This window comes from Equus quagga, chromosome 4, assembly GCF_021613505.1.
Source record: "Equus quagga isolate Etosha38 chromosome 4, UCLA_HA_Equagga_1.0, whole genome shotgun sequence".
NCBI lineage: Eukaryota > Metazoa > Chordata > Mammalia > Perissodactyla > Equidae > Equus > Equus quagga.
The window spans coordinates 108,660,364-108,681,899 of record NC_060270.1 but is presented as its reverse complement, the minus strand read 5'-3'; the positions used below and the strand labels follow the sequence as shown (position 1 = coordinate 108,681,899).

The following is a 21,536-nucleotide window of genomic DNA, read 5'->3' as shown; positions in this document are numbered from 1 at the left end:
GCCAGGTCTTTTGACCCCTTCTTCAGAGCCTTCCCTATATCACATTATCCTTAGTTTCTCACTGGCCTCAGAATGTTCTCCTCAGATAGAATGCCAGCCACAAGTCAACACAAGTATAGGGGAAATCAAAAACATTTAAGAGGATAGACATGGGTAGAAAAAGGACAGCTGTGGGAAAAAGGAAGATACGATAAGGAGAAACACTAAAGGACATATTCCTAAGGTCATTCCAGATAATTTCTGGTCCAGAAAGTGCATTTACCTATGTGTTAGCACCACAGCAGTCATGACAAGGAATCTTACTTTACTAGGAGGCAACAGCAGCACAATCTTTAAAATTTCACGTCCAGGGATTATAGGAGATTTAGGGATTCACATTCCCAACAGAGCCCACCTCTCAATCAGCAAATTAGTGCTATGCCTTACATACTCCAAGCGATTCCAAAATTTTAAAAATGACACAAAGAACAAAATTTAAAATGGACAGATATTCTAATGGCTGGACCAATTTTATTTTTACTATCAAAATAGGCAAAAAAATGACAATGCTGTTTTCATTTCAAAAAGATGCCAAGCTAACCAACAAGCAAAAGGGAACACCTTGAAGCAGGACACCAAGGAACACTTTGTGGCTTTGTTTGTTGAACTTTGAAAAGTACACCAAATGAATAATGAAAGGCTATGCCTCAGTTCAGGTCAGATTCAGACCATCTAAGGGGATGGGCAAAGTGTTCATTCAGCCAGGGGACTTTTCAACTGTGGCTTTTCACCTCACAGTTAGTCATAAAGTCAACATAATAGATGGAAACTTGCATATTTTTTTAAATGTAATAAGATAAATTGCAATAAGCTGTCAGACTACATCGCAGAATGCAGCACAGAGGGAAGCCTGGGCTAGTTATTAAGATGCTGGTTCTCAACTTCAGAGCTGGGACTCTGCACACCATACTTCAGAGGGCTCTAAGGACTGGTGCCTTGCTGCGCTGGGCTTCTAGGAAGCACTCGCGGGAGGCTGGAAGGCTGCAAGAGGAGGATGGGATGTGCTTTTTCCTGTTTTGCTTCCTGTTCTTGCCATCACTCCTCCACCCTCCAAGCAATGCATCTTCAACCCAGCAGTACAGTTCATTCCAGTGGCAACAGCTGCTTGCAGTTTGCAGGTTTTCCTCATTCCCAGAACCAGCCTCACTGTGGTCCCTCAGGGACTTCAGCTGGTCAGCCTTCCCCCCTCAGAGGTCTTGTCCAGCTCCATGGCTCCTCCTTTGAGCGTCTAGGTTCTAATAACTTCAACCTCTTCCTATAAGCCCCTGGTCCTCAGAGAGGTAGCTTCTTCCTACAATTTCTACCTCCCTGACACCTCAGTCTAGTGCTAATCAAAGTGTCATGTACAGACAAGTGCCAGTCCTTGAAAGGTTTGTTACTGCTTCACCAGAATGTAAATTAACTACATCACTAAGCACACTGTTTGGTTCAGATGACTTTTCTTCGTAGGTAGACTTTCTCAAGAAAGAAGCAGTGAATTGATTTACATTTAGATTCAGGTCATCTCATTGCTGACTGGGAGCAAACAGCCAGCGGATCAATTACTTTGAGTAACACAGTCTAAGTAGTTCCCCCTTGTTAATGATTCTTTATATAACAGTCACTCCTAAAATAACTTCTGTGGTTTCTGTCTCCTAATGGGACCCTGACTGATACAGAGGTTAGGCATAGGTATATTTGGAGTAACTTCTATTTTAATTATATACATGCATGTGGACAAAATGGATTGTAATATGAAATGCACCATATGGCCAAAAAGTTGGAAATACATTAGCTTAACATGTAGATTACAAGAAAAAAATATTTACCTAAATCACAGTTGCACATATATCTACATTGCCTTCCTATGACACTATATCTTTCAAAAATAAATAAAGGAACTCAAGGAAAAACATTCCAAGAACTCCACTCAATATAACCTTCCATTTACAAATGAGAAAAAAAGAGTAATAATAAATCAGCAATAGCTTACTCTGTTTTTTAAGGCTTGATACGTGGTTTTTTTCAGGACCTAGGAAAATATGTTAATTTGTTTGAGTACATTGTGTGGTGGGACTTCAGAGCATCTGAAGTAATTCTGAGTCTTGTTCTATAAAAGTACTTGTCTCTGCCAATCATATTTATGGGCAAAACGTCACTTGTGTCAGGCAATTATAGGAACAGACTATTGAGACAGGCTTATCTTTCAACTACTTAAATATTTCCTACTAATCTAGCAAAAACTTTACTTACTAGTTCACTAATATGTCTGTAAGGTCAATGTCTTATAGGGTTCACTTCTATGGTCAAAGTTAGTGCTATCTGCAAAGAGGGTTTAAGCTGAGAAAGCAAAGACAACACACAGCACATGCACACCTGAGTATTAGCATATCACTAGAAGTGAGGTGCATTCTCTTGTTTGTCATGAAACTACAGAAAACGTTTTACTGATTTCCTATAAATGTATACACACATACTTTATGGGACATCTGAAAATTCTGAAAATATAGGACCAATTATTTCATGATTTATTATACAACAATTCATAGGGTGACCACATAATTTTTCACCCAAACTGGGTCATTTTGAGGACAAGGGGAGAGGTAATTCCCTGGGACCCTAAGACAGCTTGTATGATCACCCAACTTATGTGGGAACTCAGCCTGTGTATTGCTCCAGAGATAATTTACACATCACCTACCTACAAGAACTAGGACATAATGGAGATTAAGTCAACGCATATTAGGTAAAATGGAAAAAAGAATACAATAGATAAATATTTCTCTATGCTATCTGTCTTGCATATGAAAACATGTCACGATGTATGCTATGATGTATCCTTTGACTTTGCTCAGAACAGCTGGAATATTTAAAAAATAAAGCACACATGGTAATCATGAAAATGTGCCTCTTAGAGCTTGGACTGCTGGCAGTGTAACTGACCCAGAGCCCAGCTGCTGTGCTCTAGAATCCACAGCTGCATTTGCTTGAAAGCCACACTGCCCACAGGCTGCTCACAGCCAATGACCAAGCACAACAGGAATAATAAGGCAAGCCCATTTCTGGGAGACAGGCCTCCTCTGATGGTCAACAGTGGCTCCAGGACTCCCCAGCAGACTTACTGTACTTTCCTTAGACAGACACACAGTGTTCGAGCTTCACCCAGCCTTCTGCCCTTCCTTCCCTCTCTCCCACACTAAGGGTCAGACCCACATTGTGATCTGAAGGTTCTTCCAGCTTCCCCCCCAACTCCTTCCCCATTTTCTCTCACAGGAATTTCCCCTAATCATTCTCTTACACATTTAATCTCTTCTTGGTGTCTCCTTCTCAGAACACTCAGAATAGGACAGCACAAATGTTTACTGATATAAACCTAGTTTATATATATTTAAAAACTTTCAACTGCCTTATTTCTAAATACAAAGAATATTTCAAAGCTGAGAGGACTTAAATCAGACATATTTATACACTGAAACTTACTATGACCTGGTAAACCCAGAGAAATATGTATGTTTTCCTTATAGGATTAAGCCAATTCAAATTGGAAAAGTTAACAGCACTTAATAAAACTTCAGTATTAAGCCTGAATGTTTCAACATAGCAGAGAAAACTGAAGCTAGTCTTACACCAGAGATTGAGCCCTCATAGCCTCATCTATAAAATGAGGTGCTTAGATGTTATGCAAGATAACTTTTACATCTAAAATTCTATGGTTTTCGAAAATTAATTTTTTGGCTCTTATTATTTAAGGTTCTCTCTCCATTACTCTAGGTTCATGGTGCTTTGCATTTGGTAAATATCTCTTTAACTGAATCATAGAATTTTAGGGTAGAAAGGGTACTTAAAGTTACTGAATCTGCCCTAGAAGGAGATGTATCAGGTTCATTTGACCTAAAGGCAGAAGCTGCCCAGGCATTTTTCTAATAGCCCATGTAATAATCTACATTTTCGCGAGGAGGAGTAAGAAGCAGCTGTGGCCTCTCACTTCTTAAAATTGATCCACTAATCTGGTACTTTATTTTAAAACATTTAGGGTATCATGAAAATCTGTATTACCTTGTTTTGATAATAATTTTTTTTCTCAGTTAGACCAGCAAATATATTGTCTCTTCCAACAAATTTAACAGAATATACTTTAAATATCCATTAAAGTAAGTATTTAAAGTTCTGTAAATAGGAACAACAACTATGTTCCATCAAGTTTGCTAACTTAACCAAAGAAGGAAGTCATCTGGAAATCATGCTGAGGTTAGGGCAGGCTGGTGAAGTGGAGAAAGTACTGGAATAGGTGACAGCAGTGTGTGCTTCATTTCAGATTCAGCCTTTAATAAACTAACTGTGAGACCCTTGGAATGCCACCTACCCTCTCTGAATTTCTCATTTCTCAGCTGTGAAATGAGAGAGTCGGACAAGACGGTTTATGAAGCCCTCCACAGCTAGTTTGGTCACATGGATTGTGTGTGTACTTTTCCATCACACATTATGACTCGTATTAAACTATAAGTTTCAACCACAACTGAGTCCTTCATAGATAGTATTAAAGGAAGGAACTCCAAATACAAATTAATTCAACAAGAAGAACAACATCTAGTTCTTTTTTCATGTTTTAAACATTTATTATTACTAGAGGCAATTGAAAGGGAACTGGTATAATTTAAGGAAAAACAATTTCCAGGCAAACATTCTATTGACGGACCCTTTTACTGCCTTCTACAGATCCACTGACAACTGGGGGATGAAAACTATTCTCATTCCATTCAGTCTGTTCAGGGACAAAGTGAAGCAGAGCTAAGTGTCAGAGTGCTTCCTGTTCTGATGACAGATGGCCAGGCTTGCTGCATGAGAACTAAAAAAGATAATATCTTGCAGATCTAGAGGAAAGGGCAAAAAAGTGCTCCTGGCCTCACCACCCTTCCTTGTTCACCATCAAAACCCTTCACCAACAGAATCCAACATGATTTCCAAACCCTGACGTCAGTTAGCAACTTGATGTTCCCAGGCAGCACAGCTCTCCCATGTCAACCGGAATTCCACCCAAAGCTATTTCCTCTTCCAAGGTAGTAAAGCTGTAACCACAAAATCTCTACAGCTGTTCTTTCTGCATTTCTTCCCCTAGATAAGTAAATTTGAAAACTATAACAGTAGGGTGGCAAAATAAGTAGTTTCTACCACATTTATTTATTCCAGCTGAGAATTCTTCATACTTAGAAAGCCTAGAGAATGAAGCTCATCCTTTAAATCTATTCAAATGGCCTCTGGGCCAGGTAGTCTTATTAAGTGAAAAATAAGTGTAGTTACTAAAGGAGAAAAGACAAGAAGTAAAAAGAATATTCCCTCTAGAAAAATATGATATTGGGAAATAACCACTATTTATAATAGAATCTGCCACAGGCATAGAATATCTTATAACTCACACTTTAAAAATAACATATTTGCAGGGCTCGCCCTGTGGCCAAGTGGTTAAGTTTGCATGCTCCACTTTAGCAGCCCGGGGCTTGCTCTTTTGGATCCTGGGTACAGACTTATACACCATTCATCAAGCCATGCTGTGACAGCATCCCACATAGAAGAACTAGAATGACTTACAACTGGGATATACAACTATGCACTGGGGCTTTGGGGAGAAAAAAGAAAAAAATAATAAAAAAAAAGTATTTGCAATTTTCACATCAATATTTAAAGGAAAATCTACTAGAGTAAGGCATGCCACTTGGCACATGCCCTATTTTGAAAAAAATTTTTGTACTAAAGATAACATTGATATCACTTTAAAGGTTAATACTATAAAATAATTTCCCATTTTCTGCCAAACCACTATTGCTAGTATGTGCATAAATATGAGAAGAAAAGTCTTCATAAGACTTGAATTTAAGCAGCCTAACTTGTTAGTGGTGCCATTAGGCACTGAAATAACCAGGAAGAAAACTATGGCAGCCTCAAAGAGTTACTTTCATAGATAAAGGTGCCTCAGTTTATGCAGGAATAGCAAAGCAGCAGTAGGGGAAACACAATCTATGAAAGGAACTGAATTTTCCACCAGCAGTTGCTGTTGCCCTATTAATAACTATGCAAGACACTAAAATATAATTTCTACTGGTGAAGACTACAGTGATAACACACATTGCAACAACTTATTTTTTCAAGTTGTGCAATGTGGAAACTCTAACTTCGTTCAAAGCATCAGATGGATTTTATAGGGCTCCAAATGTCCATAAGTAATAAATAACCAACTAGAGTGGTGAGAGGACGTAGCAACATGTTTCACTGGAAAAACAAATTATTTCCCAAAAGTATTTTCGGTATATGCGTAAAGATTATTTACTATAAAGATCAGACTGAAAATATTTTTGTAAGTCAAAGAAAAATGCACAAGTAATTCCTAGGAAGCCTGTTTAGATGTTTAAAACATTACTACTATCACACATAAAAAATAATATATACGCTTACAGTTACTTAAGAATTAGAGAAAGTAACTGGACAGACCCTACCTTTTTCAGGAACCGCACTCCATAGGTAAATACATAAAGGTAAAACGAAAATCTCCACCTGTAGAAGGTCAAAAAAATTTCTATGACATTCAGTTTATTTATGTCACAGCATATTCTAAAATACGCGAGTAAAAAAAGTCCATTAAATTTGCCCCCCAAACCCCCACCACAACCAGAGATTAAACTTAATAAGTAATTTCAGTACCAGCTGAACACATACACTCATGTGCATGGTTGACTGCAAATATTTTAAATATTAATAATTATATTCATAACAAATTTTCTTTTACTCACTTACTGTATTTGCCCATCTGCTCATCTTCTCTTTCTCCAACATGTGAATTCCCTCTTGTTACTTGCTCATGAGGAAATATATTTCAACAATACAAAGGTACATAAGATAGTTTTGAATTCTTCATCTGATTCAGATATTAAGTAAATAACCTGACTGAAGTTCATATTTGGTTTAAAAATAAAAGTCAATATTTTTAAAATCAGGTAAGTTTTTTTCTTTGTCTTTTAAGAAATAGTTATCAACGTATTTATGGATATTGCTAAAGGAACCCATTAGGAATCTAAATCATCCATTAGCTATACAACTGTTAATGACAATCTTATATGACTCCACACTGTATGTCTAGCTGTTGAATTTTCATTTTTTTAATGAGAAAAATTTTAAGTTCCCTTTCAATTTTAAATGATTGAATGTTTAGGTCTTATAAAATATGACTTTATTTACATGAAGACTTTATATAAATTATATATCACATATATATAGTTACTACAAAAAAAAACCTCTTACCCTAGTACTCAATTCCCAATTTTATTTCTTATATTTTCTGGGTGTTAATAGCTGTGCCTTTAAAAGCTGGCTAGATTTCACTCAATAGGATTCCTGTGGTTACGTTGTTAGTGGCACCATGGGTTATAAATTGTAAAGGAACACAAAGGAGAAAGTGATTAGTCAGCTTCAATCTGTCAGGAGGCAAATTGCTTTTTGTGTTTGCAAGCCATGCAAAAATTTCAAATAAGGTAGAAAAAAAAAAAGGTTATTTTAGATGATTCCAGTTACAGATAAAATTTTCTGGGAGAAATGACAGCTATCTTCAGCTAAGAAGAAAAGAAAACGGTGGGGTCCTGCCTCCCAGAGCTGAGTAAGACCCAACAGAAGACACAGTGTCCCTCAGAGTTTCATTCCTGGGCTAAGTGACTCTTCAAACATTCTGGAATTTAAGTCAGGACTAACATTTAGAGAAGAGCTTTGAACTTCAGGGTTGAAAATCTTCAACTAATAATTCATAAAACCTGAATTCAGGAGGGAACACTAAAAACGGATGTAAGTAGTCATGATGCAACGAAAGGTTCCAAACAATACAGAAGAGCAATGATTCTAAAATCTCATTCAAAAAGCCCTCTTGTAAATAAAGGTGGCTCACTTCTTGCAGTATCAAAATCAAGGACTTAATTTTAACCCTATTTCTATTATCAATTTTTGGTGGTTGTGGGTGAGAGTCTCTGTGTTCCTTTCTGTTTGGATGTACAAATTCTAGATCAGAAGTTAAGACCAGGGACAGCTTCAAGGGTATATAACTAACTCATGCAGCCACCTAGGGTCCCGTGCTTGGTTTAATGCTTTGCTGTCACTACCTTGAAATTTTTCATAATTGTTGAACAAGGGGCTCCATATTTTATCTTGTATTGGGCCCTGCTGGTTCTGATTAAGACACATAGATTCTCCTAACTTTGGGCAAATCTATTAATGTCCCTTGACCTCAGTTCCATCTCTGTAAGGGGACAATGGGTTTATATTATACTGCCCACTCCCTATTGTATTAAACCAACCTACTTCATGGATTTGCAGATTATTTTTCTGACCCCTGAAGGCAACTGAATTTGCAACTCCTGGTTTACTGATTTATAACAGCTGTTTCAGCTCTAAGACCCTTTTGTTAGTAGGCAATGATCAGGCAGCTTTTACGTATAATAAAAATTTTATGGAGGTCATTGGAATTCCTACAATCACTTATGTATCTACTTTTTATTTCATAACAAAATGACCCAATTTTCATAAGACAGAGGTTCTATTGCAGGAACATCAATGTCTCCATCATTTAAATAACAACTTGTGATGAATATTTACAAGGCAGAGTTTATTTCCACAAAATACGTGCATGAAGTAAAAATTTCAAGTATTTTGCCACATGCACAAATTACTGTTTTAATTTGTGTAGTTTCATACAAGTTACAGTTTTAAATGGTGTCCAGCTACCAGCCCCTGATATAGCCTCTCCCAACTTTCCACTAAAATATCTACAAAAAGAGGGATAAGTAAACGCATGCAACCACAAAAAGGAAGAAATGACCTTCAAGCTATTTTAAGAATCAGAGAAGAAGTTTTATGGCAGAAAAAAAGAATAAAATTAGATTTAAAAATGTAATTAGAGGGGCCAGCCCAGTGGTATAGTCATTAAGTTCACATGCTCCGCTTTGGCAGCCCAGGGTTTGTGAGTTCAGATCCTGGGCATGGTCCTACACACATGTTCATCATGCCATGCTGAGGTGGTGTCCCACATACAAAACAGAGGAGGACTGGCACAGATGTTAGCTCAGGGACAATCTTCCTCACCAAGAAAATATAAATAAATAAAAATTAAATTTTTAAAATGTAATTAGAGGCAATGAGAAACAAGCCATGAGTCTTGAAGGAAGTCAGAAAATCTTTGTATATCTTTCTCCACTTTCTGCCATTTTGTACAGAAATGCAAAAAATCTGTATCAGTCAGAAAACTAGATAGCTCTCTGTCATGAATGATGCTTTTGAGGCAGCAGAAGAATCTCATTCTAGGGGTTGCTATTCTTATATAATCCCATATATAGAGTGACAGAGAATAAGGCATTGGAGATAGCTGCCTTACATGCCTTCTAGTCCATTGAGAATGGGCCAGAGCCTATAAACATCAACTTGCTAAAAAGTCAGAGACCTTAAAGAGGACTTTTGCTGGCAAACAAGATGACAGAGAGTGGGGCTGATGCACTCTTGCTGGAGCAGATCTAGATGGATATTTCCAATTCAGGAATGAAAATAGATAAATGTCAATACAGGTCTACTAAGAAGTACTGTATAAGTATGGAAAGAGCATGCTAAAGATTCAAAGGAAGAACCATCTCCTAAACATGACGTCCTAGAGGAATCAGAAGTAAATTTTAGAAAAGTACTGGCATTTTTAATACGATACAAGAAGCTATGTTCCCTAAAAACAAAAGTAGAAAGCTATAAATTAATAAAAGACTACTGGCTAAGATAAAAAGAGATTATAGGTAAAGTACAGATGCATTACAAGGATTCTAAAAATGAAGTGACAGAATATTTTATCCACATTAGGGGAGGGAGAAAAATGTAGACACACACTGTGTACAATTAAATCATTGACATGGAAGATAAACCTTCCCATTAGGCTGAAGAAGAGAACCAATAAATGAAAGAAGATCCTAGATCTGGAGGAATCAGAAAAACCAAGTTTAAGTATAGTCTTTTCTGAAACAACACAAGTGAAGAATGGAAATAGAAGTAATAATCAAAGACACAATTGAAAAAAAATCTGAACTGAAAAAAAGAAGGCTAAATTATATTCCAAACATATATCAATTAAAAGCCACATTCTGTCAAAAATTTTGGATCTTAGGGTTAAAATTAAAAAGAAAAACAAAAGTCCTTCAGTATCCAGACATGAAAACAAAAACATGTCAACACACAAATCAAATGAAAATAAGACACCATCAAAGGAACAAATGTCCAGTTGGTCTTAAATTTCTCCTCTATATTACTAAATTACAGAAGAAAGAGAAGACTCTATCAAAGAAAACCATTGCCAGCCAAACTGCCTTTCATTTGTAAAGGAATATGAAAAATAGTCTCACATATTTGAAGACTCTGAAAATACATTACTCATTAACCTTTACCAAAATATTAGGTCAATTCCAACCTACCAGAAACAAATAAAAATTAAGAATTCGAAAAGCACTTTAGAATAAAAGGACTATGGTTAGCAACATAAATAATTACGCTAAATTTCATTACCCAATTAAATGCTATTATCCTTTTGGGACAATTTAATATAAAACACTTAACAACCATTAACCAAAGAATGAGTCCTCAGATTATATTAATGAAAGCAGGGAATGGGGAAGGGAAGCATTAAATTTATTCTTACACAGAAATTTCAAGAGACTGCTGTTATGATAATAAGAGAAATAAAGAATATTTCTTTAAAAACCTAAAGATGACTCCTGGTTAAAGATGGCAAATTGCATGCATGAACTTACCTCGCTGCCTAATTTATAAACATAGCACTAAACAGGCAGAAGACGAATTTTGTTAAAGTATAAACTCGCAAGGATACAGAAAACAGAAGTGAGGACAACCATTCCATTTTGGAGCCTGGTTAGCAGAACCAGGACCTGGATCCTAACCTGTCTGTGGAGGATGCTCAGAGGCACCACGGAATCCCAGAAAGGCTCCAGATGAAAAACAGACTCTCCAAGGTAGGAACCTCTATTGGAAACAGAGGCCTGGGGATTAGCTTGCCCAAGGCAACACTGTTGCTAAGTGGCAAAACCAGGTCACAAACCTGGTACAGAGCTGACTCTAAAGCCCTGTCTCAAATTAAAGCATATGCCTTTGCCTAGAGAAGTCAATGTGTTCCACTACATTTGTTGGGACATGGAAACCTTTTATATCCATCAAACCTGAAAGTTAGAATTGAAAGCTAGTTAAAACTACCACCCACTGAATCTGGTTTATTGTCCTTATACAACAAGGCTGAAAGGGCTCTTTGTTCAAACCAAGACTAATAAAATGTGCCATAAAAGCAGGGAATCAGAGCGTCGAGGTCTTGTATCTTGCTGCCAGGTGTCACCCAAATGGCACCAGGATCCTAATCTACAGAGGAGGCAGAAACAGGGAAAAAACATTCATAGCAGCCCCGTGAGCTTAACTCAGTAGAACATCTTAGAGAGAGAAGGGCAGGCACATGGGGCCGTTATATTTACAACATTTCTGGAATACCTCCTCTGTGCCAAGAGCTGTTCTGAGCACTTTACAGGTAGGAAGTCATTGAGTGAATCTATTCCACACAAGGCAGATACTATTTGCATCAACTGTAGTTTTTTTCAGATGAGGAAATAAGCATGGAGTCGTTTAATAACTTGCCAAAGGTCACATAGCTAGTAAGGGAGAAAGCCAGGATTGGAAACTAGGCAGTTTGGCTCCAGCATCCATCCTTGACCGTTACCCTATGCTGCCTCTTCATGATTTTATACACCTGAAAACTGAAGACAATATATCCAGCTAAAATGGTGTTTCTAATGGAGGGAACATTAACGGACACCACATCATGAGAATAGGCTCTATCCGGAAAGTGCCTGCTTGCAAAGCCAGAGATAGGGAAGGACTGCATGGGTGCTTTTTTCAATACCAGGGAAGATAAAATAACACTGAGCTTGTCAACTGCAGCCAACAGTAATTACCCAGGGGGCCTTTCTCCATCTTACCCACTCCTCCTCTCTATCTGCTGAAACACTATCCCTCCTTTGGGATTTGTGTCAAATGCTAGTTATTCCATGCAGCCACCTTTTCTGAATGCTGCAACATTGAAAGCATTGCAATTCTCTGAGGGTGTGTTCCTTACCTCCTCACCTCATCTTTGATTACAGTCACAAACCTCTGACTTGCTTGTGAATTCCAAGTGGGTAAGACTGAGTCTTCTTTATCTTTGTATTTCTGACAGCAAACACAGTATTTGATAAGGAATTGCTCCTAAATTGACATCCAAATTTTTACCAAAGGTATGCGTTCTCCTTTCATTTATTTACTTTTAAGTTTATTTTAACCAAAATAGTCTTTAATCAAATAATCTTATCAACTATTTCCAGAAACTGTGCAAAATATGAATAAGAAAGAGGAAAGACATGCCATATACTGCTAATGAAACTTTTAAATAATCAATATAGTAGGAATTTGGAATCAAAGAGAGTCAATCTGGAATGGTCTAAATAGTGAAAAACACTGTTATTGAGCCCAAAACTAGGATACATTGTTAGAGAACAAAATATCCTATATAGTTCCTTTGATTCTGAATGAATTTATTAATTTTGAGACATTTCTCATTTTGGCTGTTCATCATCTAAGCTAAAATAAAAAGATTAATTCATTTCTTATCAAATACATGAAGAGGAGTAGGGCTTATATCTTTTCTTTTATAAAATTTAACATTTAATATAAATCACGCCACTATACATTATAAATTATTACAAATGAAGTGAAACTATGGAGTTTAGATAAATTAGTAGAATTTATTTTGAAATAAATTAGTATAGACTTTATTATATTGAAACTTTAAAATATCTTTTTTTTTCTTTTTTTGAGGAAAATTGTCCCTGAGCTAACATCTGTGCCCATCTTCCTCTGCTTTACATGTGGGACGCCTGCCACAGCATGGCTTGACAAGCAGTGTGTAGGTCTGTGCCCAGGATCTGAACTGGCAAACTATGTGCTGCTGAAGCAGAGCATGTGAACTTAACCACTACTCCACCAGGACAGCCCCATGTCTTTTTTTTTTTTTTTTTTTGGTGGGGAAGATTGGCCGTGGGCTAACATCTGTGCCAATCTTCCTCTATTTTATATGTGGGACACTGCCTCAGCATGACTTGATGAGAGGTGTGTAGGTACAAGTCTGGGATTCGAACCCATGAACCCAGGGCCGCAGAAGAGGAGCATGCCAACTTAATCACTATGCCATTGGGCCGGCCCCTATAAATCTTTTAACCTCTAAGAACAAAGTAGCTTAAATTCCTACTTTTCTACTAAAAACTCAGAGCTGATGACTTTCATAAGATGGGAGCAAAGCTACAGTATGAACATATTACACTCATATTTTATCACTTCTTCAGTCATGTACAACTGGACTTATAAAAACCTTTCAAAAGGATTTCTGTGTTATATCTGATGTACTCACTTCCACAGGGTTTGAAGTGAAGTAATTGTGGTTTCAAGCTTGATAGCAACAGTTATTGTTATGAAGTGAACAGTACTTCTACTTACTAGGTTTTCTTTGAGGATCACCTATGTATTTTGATAAAACGATGATAGCTGGCATGTCTTGAGTACTGACTTCATGCTGGGAGCATCATAAGACGTCTGTGTGTATTAAGTCATTTACATCTTATGAGATCCATGTGAGGTAGATGCTACTGTCATGCCCATCTTACAGATAAGGAAAGGAAATTTAGGGAACTTGCCTAAAAACATACTTAGCAAGTAGTGAATTCAGGACTCAAATCCAGGAAATCTGATTCTAGAGACCACATTCCTTACTACTAAATACTGCCTCTTAATTTTAACACAAAAATGAAAACATTTCTTATTGTGAATAACATTACTCCACAGCTTTTTCTCCTATCACATTAAACAAAATCAGTAGAATTAGTCTTGACAGATGCCGTCTCCTCCACTTCAGCTCCTCTTCTATGCTAAGGCAGGAGGGCAAATAGGATTTTCTCTCTCTCTCTTTCCCTGCAACATGTAAAGCGCATACAAAGTGAAATGACTTAGCTCGAGTCCGGTTAGAGCTGGTGTCATGAATGTATGCTGCTCACCCTAGCAGTAAAACAGCCCACTGAAGGCAAGGATTTGGTCTTATGGGTGTTTTATTGTAACATTAGTATATTTCCATGCACGTAAGTCAGAGGTATCCATCCTCCAGTTTTTATTTCCTCAAACTCGAGGTTGTTCTTAAAGCTAGGTACTGAGGCCTAGAAATCCATCCACATGTCCGTTCCACAGATGAAAACATTGGGTCCAGAAAATTGTGTGACTTCCCTACATTTGCAGGTAGCTTGGTGAAAGAAAAAAGTCTCCCTATTTTTCACATCAGATCTCCTTTGTCTACCTCTTATGGCCCCATGGCCTTAAAATCGAGACTGGAAATAGATAAATACACCATAAGTTTCAGAAAATAGTTGGCAGATGCTTGATATACTGCCTATTCTCTGAGGAGGCAGTATGTCTATTAGTGTATAGACAGCAAATTTCGCAAATTAAACCAACACCTAAACTTTTTACAAAGCCACAGGTTTCAGACTTCTATTTGTTTGTTTGGGTGGTTGGTGAACTGGTTAGATTTTTGGTTTGTAGAATAAAATAAGGCCCTTCAATTATTTTGCATTTAGTAAGTTTAGCAAAGCCACCAGACATCATTGAATTATATTAATGATGGACACATATTTCTTCCTGTTCCACAAGATTTTAGCCAAAATATCTCCCTCCAAAGATTAGTTTTCTTTATATTTAGGAGGCAGTATTTCAAAGTGAGGGATAGAGCTGAAGTCTTAGCCAGCTAACTGATAGGTTTCATCTGAGAATATTTTTTAAAAGATGTAACATGCATTTTAGGTCAATATTCTCCTTTTCAAGTTGTTACTGGGACATTAAGTTTATTACTTGAGTACAATAGAGATGCTCATCAACTAGAGAGAAAGCAAATTGACTCTAGTTTGAAAAGCATCCCATATATCTTAAAGAATGAAATAAAGGTGAGATTAAAGATTCCTTTTTTGGAAACTCCGAGACACAATCTAAATCCCCAAGATAGCTCTCAAACCTTCATTAGTTTAGGAGTACAAAGAGATACTCTAGCTAGGGGGAAAGATGTGACTCATCTCGTGGACCAATTATGCAGACTTGAGTTTTAGCCTCCAAGCAAACATTCCCTGAAATTATTTCTACCTCCATCAATAATTAACTCTGTGACTCCAAATAGTTTTCCTCATTTGCTCAAGGCTCAGCTGTTTCTCTCTTTGAGAAGCGACAGGCTTATCAAAGCAAAGTCACTGAAGTTGGAGGGAAGTCAAACCTGTTCACTTTTCATTCTCGGGTCAAACACGATCTTACCTGATTTGAGCAGAACAGTCTTTCACTAAAGCATTGATTCAAAAAATAGATTAAGCACCTATGTAAGCTTTGGTAACATGCAAAACAATGCTATATATTTCATGAACATATATGTTCATATACATATACACACATACACACATATGTAGCATCAAAATAAAGGAGGAAATATAAACAGCAAATTCAGGAAAAAGATTACCTCTAGAGGTAAAGAACAGAGAAGGGGTACATAAGGAACTTCAGCTGCTTCTGCAGTATTTTAGTTCTTGAAAACAGGATTAGATAGAGCCAAGTGGGTCTTTGTTATATAAGTCACTGTATTTCAAAATATTTCATTACACAAAAGATAGTGTGAATAAGAATTACGCTCACTAAAAACATATTAAATGACTTGTTCTTTATGCCATCACCCTAAGCATCCTTTTCTAAGCATCATAACTAATTTCACTCTTTTCCCCTCACTATATTCATGCTTTTAGGGCTAAAATTGCCATCGGAAGTGTTTCAGATATTGAATGCATTTTATACTTAGTTCTAAATCTATCATGCTCAGTTTCTTAGATTTAACTACTTTGATTTGGATTTTTTCATGCTTTGTTCATAGGTTCTATCACCAATTAAATTAATTTGATTCTCTCTTCATTTCTTTATTGCGATCCATCCTTTTCTCACCAGGTTGACTTCCCCTGTCAAGCACCCAACAAAGTAGAATTCAGCATCACTGGTATTTGTCCCTTCACATCAGTCTTTCCAACACCAGTCCCAGTCCCCTACAATCTACTCAAAATATATCTGCCAAAAATCAATGTTCCCAGTAACACTTCTGTTAGGTCATTCTGCCTACAAAATATCTCTCATTAATCCTAGAATTCCCTTGCATATAGACCAAACTTAAAATTGTGAGCTTAAAGTCCATTTATATTTAAGTTTGAATGGCCATGATTTGTGGAAATCAGACAAAGATAAATGAGCGTTCTCCAACTAACACTTGTCTAGGTAAGGATAAAGAAAGGAATAACACCAAGACTGCTCCCCTGTTAATAAATTTAGTACATGACTTTGGAGCATGCACTTGCAAATATCACAGTTTTAAGTGTGTGGTTAAGGTAAAAGCAGCCAAATATATATTATTATCTAGAGTCAAACTAATATTATGTGTCCCTTGAACAGCAAGTGCTTTCATAGTCTCTATGTAATTTTTTTTCTTATCTGAAAGCAGATGGAAGACAAAGAGTCATTTGTTCAGCACTGATGCCATAATGGCATGGGAAAGAAGAAAATGCGAACTAATCGTACTTAGGTTTTCAAAATGTATGTCCTTTTGAGTTTAAGGAAGAAATTAATTTGCCCGTTTCTATTGCCCTGTTTGGTGTCACTTTTGTGCCACAGGCTCTACTGCATTATCTCGGAGGTGGACATGAGACTGAGCAGCAGACCTGCCACAGGGATTCTGATGGAGACCTTCACCTGTCCCTAAATCCTGCCTATACATCTAGGATAGAACTTCTTTAGTTTCCACAACTGAAAATGCAGACCAGAATATCTATTTGTCAGAGTTGTTAGGAGAATTCAATAAGAAGGGGAAAAAAGAATTAAAAACAGAGAGAGATGGACTCAAGTTGTCTGTGAAGACTGTATATTTGTAGATTTAGATGTAGATGTGTATATTTATGTACACAGAGATATACATATACATATGTATATTATGTAAATATATGTATATGTATGCGTATATACACATCCATCTATGTATTTGTGTATGTATGTATGTATAAAAGTAAAATCCATGAATGTCAAGGATCTTCCAATCAGAAACAAATGTAGGCGTGTAGGCTTCTGACTTAATATCTTCTACTTAGGAGGATGATGCTCTTGCTCCTTCCTCTTTTAGAGAAAAGGACATAATCAGACTAACAATCTGTCATCACTGAGGTCTTTTTCAATGTAAGTCAGTCAACTTGCACTCCTGCATAAGAGAATAAGCCATTTCACAAAATCAAACCCTGGTACAACACACACAATGAAATTCTTGGCTGACACCATGTGAGTTGCGTGCTGACTGAAAGAGTAACGAGTTGCACACATCAGCTATATTCATACTGCAGTACCTCATATTTTAAATAGCTACAACCCTCTTTTCACTATAAGCGTGGGGACACAGTGAGACGGATCTGCCCCCTTTAAAATAGCATCATAATCTCTTGTACTGGCTAGTCTTACCGGGTATGACATACTCTCTGCCTCTCTTGTCTCTTGCACAGACCTCCCTTGCCCTTCTCTGATGTCCGTGATACCCAGGGTTCCATCCTCAGCCTCCTTTTCATTCCATATGCTCCTTCTAGGTGAACTCACCCACTCCCTGTATGCAGTGCAGCCACTGCCTCTAACTGGCTTCATAACCCTGGATACCCAAACAGTGGACCTCTCTGCCAACATAGGCACCTTTAACTCAAAATTCAAAATCAAACATTTCTTATTTTTCTCCTGGAACTCCACTCTGTTTCTACCTTCCATCTCTGTCAAAGAGATTATTATCCACTCAGTTTCCTATCCTTGACTCCTCCTCCTTCAACTCTTCTCTTCCATCATTCATCAAATCTCAAAGTTCTACCTTGGAAATATTTGTTTCATTTATTCCCTTTGCTCCATCTCCTCAGTCTCTGACCTAGTCCAGCACATCTAGCCTTCAACTTTCTTGCAGAGGTGGGCTAGCCTTCGCTGAGATCCATAGACCAATATTTAAGCCATCATGCCAATTGATTAATTTAATCATGAGAAAGAAAAGTCACACAGTCCAGAATATTTGCTTTCACATGAATGAGAGTTTCTCTTCCTACAGGGAAATCTACACAGAAATCTAGAGTATAACTGGGACACTGATTGCAAAACAGAAACAGAACAAGAGTTGGTGATCTTAAGACGGCCTAAGGCACTTTCACCAAAGAGCGAGTCTTACTCTTCCAGAAGCCAACACTCTTTTTCCCCAGTGCTTTTATATATTCAGCCAACCTGTATCTCAGAATGTCCTCTACAACGGGGAAATTATAATGTCTCTGTGACCCTACCCTTTCCTTAGCTGGGTGAAGCTCATCAAATGTTGCCCTAGCCAAGCCTAGAATCGCCTCTTTAAGGTGACTTGACAAATCTCATCCCTGATATGTTGATTCTTTTTTTTTAACCTTAACTTAAAACTAAGTTTGAAAATAATAAATAGATAGTTGTCTCCATGTATTGCCTACAAATATCATCTCCCAGGTATCAGGGCTGCCTTCCATCTGCTGAACAGCCCAATCACATTCATGCCTCAGTACTTTGCTCATACCTCTCTCTCCTCCTGGGACTTTTCTTTATCCAACTCAATTTATCATGATCTTTCTAAAGTCTTCTCTGGTCTCCACCTCCCAAGGCAGAAGTGTTTGTACCCATAATATATTGTTCTAATATTAAGATTACTTAAATTATAATTATCCTTTAAGTGACCAGGAACCAGCAGGAATTTGGGCTCTGAGTGAAAGATCTGTGTCTTAGATCCACCCAAGACTAGCACTAGGGAGGCTGTGTTCACATGTCCTGGCCAGTTTCACACAATCTATGTGACCTTGGGCACTCCCTGTGCCTCTATCATCTCATCTATAAAATGAAGGTAACACCTACTTCAAAGGTTTAGAATGAAGATTAAATGAGATGATATTTGTAAAGTACCTGGAAAAGCATTTCAACACATGGCAAGTGTTCAATAACTCTTAACTATCATTACTATTTTATATAGCAGGTATATGACAGGCACCCAATAAATGATTTCTCAATCAAGTTTTAGGATTAACTGCATGGGCCAGTGCCAACGGCTAGACAAATTACTAAACTAGACTATGACTGTAGGACAGACATTTCATATTGGATTTGAAGAAGACACAAGTGTAGAGGAGATCTTCACTCTACTATAGGGGTTAAGCAGTCGGTCATGTAAATGAGAGACTGTTGCCTCTTTATTAAATTTATGTGTCAGGATCTGGCTGACTTCTTATTTTTCCCTTGTTTGCAGTTTTAAAGTTCTTTAATATTTAATGTTACAAAACCACTTGAGATTGCTACCACACTCAATCTGCACATTGTACAAGCAACTCTGAAAATGTTAAGAGTAAAATTTAGTAGAGCTGGGAAGTGAAAAGTACAGCAGTGAATTTCCATAGCAATGTGGTGTTATAAATAAGAGATGATACGTGGGGAAATCGACCACTGAAGATGTACAGATGAATAAAATGAGTTTATGTTTATTCATGGATTTCTAAACTCCTTTGCATTCAGAAACTTTATAGCCACAAAATTAAATATCTAAACTTCAAGGTCATCGTCTAAAACCTTGAAACCCAAAGCCCCTAAACAAGGAGTTGCAAACTTAAATCTTGTGGGGACCAGGCAGGTTAGGCAAACAAGGAGATGCTTAGGTTTAGCTCTGAGTACTGGGATGAATGATGACTGGTACTCAGTTTCTCTGTTGGTAATGTGTTAGGCAGTACTGGGGGCTGTGGCAAGTCAATACCCCATAGATATAAGGACCAGTCATCTACCAAGAAAACATGCAAACTCAGGTGTTGCCAGCCTTTCCCCATTTTTCAGAGAAAGCTGCAATCTGACATTTTAGATATTTTATATGAACTCTGATTTTTTATAAATGCTGGCAATTAATTCAATTAAAAATAAAACAAAAACACAACTCACAGGCTGGATTCAACTTGGGGTCACTAGTTCACAACTTCTGCTCTAAGCTTTATACTTCTGCATGTGGCAGAGAAGGGTGGGATGTCTTATTCCTAACTCCTACCCTCTAAACTATATGAATAAAGCCAGAATGCGATTCTCTGCCTTCCTGAGGAATGGAATTTTCATGGGTAAAATTTCACCCTCATTTTCTGATAGCCTAATGAATTCTTGTTTAGTTCTCAGAAAATGTCTACCCAACAAAAAAGGAGAGATGTCAAATCAAAGAAATTCTATTTGTAATTATGCCAACAAACAGACAGCCCTTCATTAAGGAAGATATATTGAGGATTTCCTAAATTTCAAGATATATTACTAGATACTGGGAATATAAATATGAATAAGTCATGGTCTCTCCCTCAAGGAGCTGACAATCTACAAAGCTGTTTGTCGATGGGCTAGAGTTGCAAATATAAGGAAGTCTTACCTATTCTAAGAACTCATTCACATCCTCTGTCCATACTACCAGATTGTAACAATATCCAGACAGTAACTATCTCAAGGTCATCATGCCCTAGAGCCACCAGGGAAAAGTGCCTGGAGAACTCAGTCTTTCCACACCAGATCTGGTAACCTTGTTAAGATGGAGATGGCATCACACTCGGTCCCTTCTCTGGGTGAGCTGGGGTGAGGGAGTAGTGGGAGAGAGGTGTAGTGGAGGACTAGGCAGAATATAAACCTAAGAGAAAGTTCCACTGGGCCCAGTAGTTTCCCCAATGTTCAAATCCTCTGAAGTCTTTAGCAGTAACACAGAGTAGAAATAAATGATTAGGGGATCAGTGGCTGCAATATAAGGGGACAGGGGGCTGTCATCAAGAGTCTAGAGGTCTCTGCTCAATGTTAATGAAATAGTGGAGAAAGTGCTCATGGGGATGGGAGCTGAGGGTAGCAGGGCCTATTCTGGTACCTTTCTGAACCAGAAAAGGACTTGGGGCTAAAGGATTCTTGACATTATGGAACATTTAAGAATGAACTATACTCATATTTCCCTTTCCTTTTCAAGCAAAAGGGATAGTAAAGGATATCAATGTTCACATTTTGAAAAACAAAAACAGGGAATAATTCTTACAAAAATATTTATCACATTGTCAAAGTTTTGATCGTAGGCTTTTTTTAAGTTTGAAAACATATAAAGAGAGGAGGAAAGGCGAGGGTAGTGAGGAGGTGGGGGATGTGGGGAGGTGATGGGCAAGAAATTTACAACCAGAGTCACTACAGCAAATCAGTCTCTCAAAGCATCTCAGAAATGCTGACATATGTTAATGGGAAAACAATTCAAATTACAAAAGAAAATGGATTTACAATTTTCCTGGGATATCTATACT

At 37.4% G+C, this 21,536-nt stretch overlaps 1 protein-coding gene across 1 annotated transcript in view; it reads right to left on the bottom strand.

Moving 5' to 3' along the window:
* CERS6 (ceramide synthase 6) overlaps nucleotides 1-21,536 on the bottom strand; it is a 300,927-nt gene that overhangs the window by 127,366 nt on the left and 152,025 nt on the right. Inside the window, exon 4 of the mRNA XM_046658899.1 lies at nucleotides 6,507-6,564. Within this exon, the coding sequence (XP_046514855.1) occupies nucleotides 6,507-6,564 (58 nt within the window). The remainder of the gene's footprint in view (nucleotides 1-6,506; nucleotides 6,565-21,536) is intronic.